This window comes from Poecilia formosa, unplaced genomic scaffold, assembly GCF_000485575.1.
Source record: "Poecilia formosa unplaced genomic scaffold, Poecilia_formosa-5.1.2 Scaffold387, whole genome shotgun sequence".
Classification (NCBI taxonomy): Eukaryota; Metazoa; Chordata; class Actinopteri; order Cyprinodontiformes; family Poeciliidae; genus Poecilia; species Poecilia formosa.
The window spans coordinates 422,391-429,970 of NW_006800326.1; the positions used below are offsets into that span (position 1 = coordinate 422,391).

The window sequence follows — 7,580 nt, forward strand, 5'->3', positions numbered from 1 at the left end:
TTTGTCAAGATCACAAGCTCTCAAACCGATCTGCTAATGAAATTGTTTCCTAGGACTTCAGTTGTTGCTTTAGTCTTCCTCTCACCAGATCTTTGACCCTTTCCATGCACATTCGGAGTCAGTGAAGTTGTGGCAGATACTCGCCAGATTAAGTACGAATCAGAGCAGAAATACAGTCCATCTATATGCTTCCACATTATTAGCAATTGAAATTACAGTTTTTGTTAAACGTTGTGACTCTATAATGTGATGAATTACAGCCAGACTTTTAAAACCCAGGTTAGAATGCCTGTTTGTTGAGTCTCCAGCATGCTGCTCTCAGACTTTCATCCCTGTTTTTTCTTCCCTGCTGGACAAATCTTCATTTCATGAATTCACCTTTGAGCTGCTGATTTTGCTCTCACTACTTTTATTTTGGATGGACAACTGTGTTCAGTTTTGTTGGTGCAACAGTTTTTTTTTCTAGTTTTGTTTCAAATATAAAAATTAGCAAAATTGTATGACGCTATCTTTTGGTTTATTCAGTAATCTTCATTTAGCAATACTTCCTCTTACTGTAGTCAACTAGATATTTTAACATTTAGCTATCTAAGGTGTACTTTTCATGCATTTTCTGAACGAACAACTCTTGGTAGCAGTGACAGGTTAAACTGTACTTGACCTACATGTGCAAACAGCACGTCTGATGAGAGCTTGGCTTCCTGAAAGCTGTGGACTATCTGTTGGTTTTTATCTGTACAGTGGTGCTTAACTTTAAAAAAAAAATAGAACAAATAGGGAAAAAATCGCGTTAGTATGTAAGTATTGTGCAGCCTATCACAAAAAGATAAATCTAAGTATAATCGTTGAGCAATAAAATCTTTTCAAATAACTTTTATCTGAAACTATCAAACTGATAGTCGAGCATCTCGCATCCATAAACGATCTTTTTCTTACGACGGCGCGGTTTTTCATAACTGTTCATCCATGCCTTTTTCTGATTGGCTTGGGGGCGGAGGGTCTCTGTTGATTGGCTGGTGGGCCAGGCTGCACTAGAACTATATAATATGTGAATGTGCGACTCCAGGCTAAGAAACGAAGGGTGGAGTTAGTAAGGAAGAGCTGAATGAAAGGCCGACGTAGAGCTGTGACATGACACACTGAGAAACCAAGGGAACAAAAAACAAATTAAAGAAGATAAAAACGGTTCTTAGACCCAGTGGAGGATCTAAACCAGAAGGAAGAATCGGTAAGTTTATCCCAGCGGATCTGGTCGCGTGCGAGGCTACACCGGCAGGTAGCTAACACATGGGTCATAGCGACGTAATAATGCTGGATTATGGAGCCATTGAAGAGGGGACTGTTGACGTTAGCCTGGGTTATACCGAAAAGGGTCCGCATGGTGCTAACACCGTTTATTGATGCGATCACTGCAGCTCGCCGGCCGGCCGGCTCAGTGAGTGGGTGTGTGTGGTGGGAGGGTGGTCCTCACTTCGGGTTACGTATCCAGTCACACCGCTGGCTCACTTCCAGGACCCATAAACTCTGTTACATAGATGTAATGTAACTAATCCAGATATATTTTCTGTAGATGTACTTTAGTTTATTAATCTGCTGATTAGTTTTTTCTCTTAAATGTTTATTTTTCATCAAATCTTACTTATAAAACGCAGATTTAAAGGTTTTTATCAATTAAAAGTTGCGACAAGCAGTTTAAGGCTGAGAGACTAAATATAACATTGGTATTTATAGGGTTTATTCCTAATGTAGTCATGAATAAGTAAGATTTTAGTGTGCCTGTATGAGAAGTAAAATAAGAAGTAAAATAATCTGAAACCTTTCAGATTGATATTTGTTTGCCTTTCTGACCTGATTTCCATACAAGCAGCTGCATGTTTATGGAGCCAAATATAAAATGCAACAACAGAACTGACATTGTTCTCCATCTATTATCTATTATCTCCGCTGGTCCTTGTTGTCACAGTTGGAGGCCACACCAGGAAAAACTGAGTGCAGGATGGTGTAAATGTCCAAACATTTTCCTTCTTTTTTCTGGGTTAACTCAGATTTCTACAAGCTTAGCAGCATTTTTTCTATTTTTATTCATGGAGGAGTTCTGCAGAATCCCACAAACATTCTAGCAATTTGTGTTTCAAAACAATGTTTTTGCATTCTGCAACAATTGGATCACTTTAATCTTGAGTGTAGCAGGTCCACCAGGTCTTGGGTCTTCATAAATGAAATCCCATTAGCTGTCTGGTCGGAGCAGATGGACCAAACAGCCACTGGGTTATATGAGGTCTGCAGGGAAAGGGAAGGAGTTTGATGCATTTCATGCTTCTCAACACCTCCTGCACATCTTGGCAGGCATCCACAGCGAGCTTACAACAACTCTGCCTGGAGGTATTTGATTTAGAAGTTAAAACACTCCTTTAGTGCTCCAGAAGAGCTGAAGATTAACAAGGTTTTGGGGAAATCCTGCTGGAAGTTTTGAGTGTGTGAGAAAGCCACATCCACTTTCACATTTTGTTAATTTTTTCTTTAAATTCTGCAGAAATGAGACTAGCCTTTCAAAAACATTTTTAAGCCTTTCTACTGTGAGTCAGCATTAATTATGTAACGTAGGAGCTCCTTCAGTGCATCCAAGGTGCACAAAGGAGCGTTATAGGAGATCCTTCCTCCCACTAGCTGTTAAACTCTAACCTTCTCTGCTTCCAACAAAATCAGTAAGTGTTTACATTTCTAATGACACACTGCACGTCATGCCAGCAATCAGGCCGGTTCTGCATTAAAAATAAACGTTTTTATCAGATGTTCGAGTTTGAAACTTTTTAGTACTGAATATTGATACACAAATAAATAATTGGGAGATAACTGCTGTGATTTCACACAACTTGTTTCTGCTCGTTGTTGTTGCTCCTCATACTTTAAGAAACGTCCCCACATGTTCATGGTTTGCTTTTCAAACTCTACCTTTTCCTGCTGGACGCTTATCGCTTTAACGGAACTCAAGTCAATTTGCCTTGAAAGTTTGGTTTGTTTGGGGAGATGTGAACACTAATCGTACTCTGAAAAAAGCTAACTCTGATTCACCTACAAACCTCAGTCTGGGTTCGGTTGAAGTGAACTGTGGTGCGGTTTGAATCCATTTGTGAATGGCAAGCGGACCAGAAATCACTCCAAAAGCAGGAAGTAGATTATAGTGCAGGGCGATCTGGGTAAATACAACCAAAATAAATATGCGGGTCCAGCACTAGCGGAAAAAAATGGCTTGTGGTTATAAGAGAAATCCTCCAACCGCTAAAATCTGATTCTACTCCATTTTTATTTCCTTTTCTTGAAGAAGAAATGTAAACAAATGTCTTCTTTGGAAGTTTTTGTGACGTTTCTCTTAGTGGTTATTGGTGCAGCGCCCCCACAGGCGAGGAGGGGAACAGGTTTGTCAAAGGGTTTGGTTACTTTGATTCAGTGTGGAAGAAAATCACAGCAGCTGGAAATGTAACAAATGTTTCAATTTTGGTCCCAATCAAACCAGACTATCAGGTGTGAAAACACATTTACTCTTGCTGTAGCTCAGACTCTTCCTGATCCAGAATGATGGAGATTGAAAGCCGAAAAGGTCAAAAACAGATCTGCTTCATTGTTATTAAAGTATAAAGTTATTATTCATATTCATAAATATTATTTATCTGGTTTGACTCTTAGTGTTAACTTAAAAAAATAATCTAAGGACTTGATATAAAAAACACCAGGACAGTTAAAGAGACAATTAGCTTTTTTTTTTTTTTTTAAATGCCAAACATTCCCTACCTGCACATTCAGAATATATTTAAAGCAGGTGCTTCACTGTACTGATTAGAGGTTACATAACCATCCGGTAACATTTTCATTATCTTCTCATGTTACACGCCTACTTCCTGCATGGAGCGGTGTCGGGTTTCTGCCGTGTCACCACTGATCCAAGGCGCCTGCAGAAGGGTGACCTTCGACTTTTTGATAATTACAGGCTCAGGGTCGGGTCGGCTCCAATGTTTGTGTGTTTGTCCGTGCAGCAAAACGGACGAAAAGGTTTGATGTTTGGGAGGAAAACCTGTTTAACGTCCAGGTGTTTTCTGTTGCTTTGAGTGAAGAGAAAAAGTTTGCATATTTCCTCTACAGTCAGAAAAACAACCTGGTGCCTGAGCGCATTATGTAAAGGAACTTTATAATAGTTTTAACCCAACTGGATCCAATTTTATGTATTTTATACAAACCTTGTTAAAAGTATTCACCCCCAAACAGGCCTGTCACAATAACACATTTTGCTGGATGATAAATTGTCCCCAAAATTATTGTGATAATAAATAATATTGCTTTTTGGAGACCATTTTCAAGTAATGTATTGATAATGGCATAGTAATGCAAGTTTGCTCTCCAACACCAATAAACTTTGATTTTGTAAACTCTTACCTTGGAGATGTTTCAAATATCTAAAATAAAACTAAGCGCAACCAAAACCACCAATAAAGTGGATAATGAAATCTTCAGGATGAAAATCATCTAACTTAATTTAATTTATCATGTGATAAAAATCAGATACAGGAATTGACCCAAACTTTCAAATCGATGCATCCCGTTTTGTGTTTACTACGCAATCGTAATAACATTTTTTGGCAAAATTTTCCCCCAAAATGTGCTTTATTGTAAAAGTGAAAACTGATTCCTACAAAAGGACAAAAAGTGCCTTTTTAAAGTGACTGAGCTAATTCAACAGAGGTCCAGCCAATTGGTGCTAGCACAATGAGTCAAATGGAGATCATTGGCTAAAGCCTGGGGAATGTGGCTAAAAAAATCTCCAATATTCTGTTGCTTTTCTTTTCATTCCAAATCAAATTTCTGATTTTAATTTAGTTCTTTTTATTTTGCTCTCTCTCTTCTCTGAAAAGGAAATTACATAAATTAAATCTTAAAAACCAAAACTTTGAAATTATTGCCCTAGATTAGCTCTATGAAAGGTTTTTACAACAATTATTTTTGTAGTGAGATCATTTTTCAGTGTCCAAAGGAGGCAGATGGAGCAACAAAAGAAATTAAATTGAGAGTTGAGTTGATTTGCTAACAATGAAAGGATCTTCCTGTTCTATCACAGATAAAAACGAACCTGGATCTTGTCACGAATATCTCTTGTGATGATCAGTTTTGATTGGATAGTCTTTTTTTTTTCTCATTGTTTTCTTAAATAATACAAAGCCGCCATTTTTTATCTCCTAAACGCTGCAGCCAAGAGTGCATACCTGAAGGCGAAAGATAAACAGCGAAAGGCGTTTTCAAGATGAGTTTGTGGATTGTTTGCAATGCTGGAGAAAAGGGTTTGCTTTTAGTTTGTAACTGGCTTCTGGTTACAGTTAGCTACCATTCGGATAGTATCTTACTTTAAACTGAAACTAAAGAGCTGAATTTGTATTTTGTTACAGGATAAAGAGTGGAAAGCGATGCTGTAAATACGTTAGTCAGTGTTTCTGGGAGTAAACTAACGAACCCAGTCAGGAGCGGCACGTAGTCCTGAGTGACTTTGGCGCTGAGACCCACTCGTGTCTGGGCTCCCTGCCAGCTTCTCCTTTGCACTTACGTAACCTCTTTTTATCTCTCCCAGCCCATCCTCTTTTCCTCATTCTCCTTCTTTCCTTCCACTTTTTTATGCTTCTCTTATGCTCTGCTGTCGAAGTAAATTTTTTTTCCTCGTTTCTTTTTTCACACGTTCTGTTCTCACTTGTCTGCATTTGTCTGTGTAAGCATGACTCTGCAGTTTTTGAGAGTCAGCCGACACCGCTGCCCTCGGACCGCCCGGCCCGGCCCTCTGGACGGGGCGTGTGTCCATGACCTCATGGCTGCTGGCATGCAAACCCAGCAGTGAAGTTTATATTAATGGAGCTTCAATGTGCAGGAGGGGAAATGTGAGTCATGAGACTTTAGAGGAAACCTGCTTGCACTTGTTCTGGGCCTCAAAGTTTTAACAGTTTGGAAAGAAGCCATTTCTAATTTTTGTTTTCTTTCACTTTGGTAATAAAAACAGATGAGTTTCACGCTGCTTTACAAGAGACGCATATAAATATAAATGGGATGAATTAATAATAAATGAATTAATCGCATGATAAATTAATTGATTTATCATTTTTGTCTTTTCTGTCTTTCCACCAAACAGTTTGGTGTTTTGGTCTCAGCTAAACTTTTTTTAAAGGACTATTTAGTTTACTCCATAATTAATTTTATTTGTTGTTTCTGTTTTGTTTATTTATTTTGGATATATAAAATGTCTTCCAGTTCTGGTACAATTTATCTTCTAGAAAAATGTTATTTGTTGTTTCTGTGTTATTGTAGCCAACATGTGTACTAATCTGAGAAATCAGTGGTAACTCCAGAGGAACTGATGAGACGACGTTAAGTTACAATATGGCTTTTATTTTGAAAAAGCAGAATATAAGCCATGATAACAAATTTTGCCGGACGATAAATTGTCCCAGAAGTTATTGCGATAAATTATTATATTATTTTGAGACAATTTTTAGGGACATAACAGTTATGGCATAATAATACAAGAACACATTCTCAATAAACTTTAAATTGTAATGAACATTTAACACTGGAACTGGAAGACAATTTAAATATCTAAAATAAACAAAACAGAAACAACAAATAAAGTGAATTATAAACTTTCTGGAAACAAAATTATCCTTAAAAAGGTCTAGTTGATCACCAGATTGAAGGCTTTCAACATCCAGTTTCTGGTAGAAAAAGAGAAACAATAAATAAATGGGATGTACGAATGGAATCTATTGAGCATAAAGTCACCTTTGTGAAATCTAAGAATCTGAATCAGAACAAAGTGTAAATGTTGACGTATTGTTTCACTTCCTTCCTGACGCTCCGTCACCTGTGAACGTCGCAGGTTGAACCTCAGCGTTAAACCTCGAGGTCGAACGGAGGAAGTGGGAGCAGCGATGTGACTGAAAACGATCTCACCGCTGAGATTAGCCAAACGGAGGAAACACATGAGAAATGTCATGTTGGTGACCAGACTTTGTTCTTCTCTGTTGCAGAAGAAATGGACCTGCACCATAAAGAAACGACGTCTGGAGAGATTCTGCCGGTCGTGATCATCGGTAAGACAAACCTTGGCTTCATTCATGCTGTGGGGAAACCTCAGAGGTGAAATGGAGGACAGTTCAACTTCAAACAAGGAAGTAGTCTTAGAGTCACATAAGTTTCTGTTTTCTCTTTTAATTTTTGTCTGAGTCCATTAAAGATCAAGATTAAGAACTGAACTATTTATTCTTCTGCATCGAGTTGAATTCCCATTCAGAGAATAATGGAAACAGTGGAAGTGGAGGGGATCTCAGCTTATTTGCTTATTATGTGCAAATATGTGGAAGTGAAAATGCAAATTGTTTTCCCTCTCATGCTGAGTCATCATATACAATTAAAAAAACATCAGATTTGCTGACTCATGCTACAGATGTTCATGATTTTTTTGCCTCCATCATGTTTCTATGCTTGTAACAATAACTTAGCTGGTCGATAAATTGTCCCTGCAAAATATATATATATATATATATATATATATA

The 7,580-nt window shown here is 37.9% G+C and overlaps 1 protein-coding gene across 2 annotated transcripts in view; it reads left to right on the forward strand.

Moving 5' to 3' along the window:
• Positions 1–1,067: 1,067 nt before the first annotated feature.
• The window catches only part of osgn1 (oxidative stress induced growth inhibitor 1), an 11,690-nt gene continuing 5,177 nt past the window's right edge, over positions 1,068–7,580 (forward strand). The window contains exons 1-3 of one of the 2 annotated variants that reach the window (XM_016662709.1): positions 1,068–1,228; positions 5,752–5,912; positions 7,056–7,118. In XM_016662709.1, coding sequence (XP_016518195.1) covers positions 7,061–7,118 — 58 coding nt within the window. In that variant the 5' untranslated portion in view covers positions 1,068–1,228; positions 5,752–5,912; positions 7,056–7,060. The remainder of the gene's footprint in view (positions 1,229–5,751; positions 5,913–7,055; positions 7,119–7,580) is intronic. The other variant, XM_007575754.2, reaches the window with a different exon arrangement.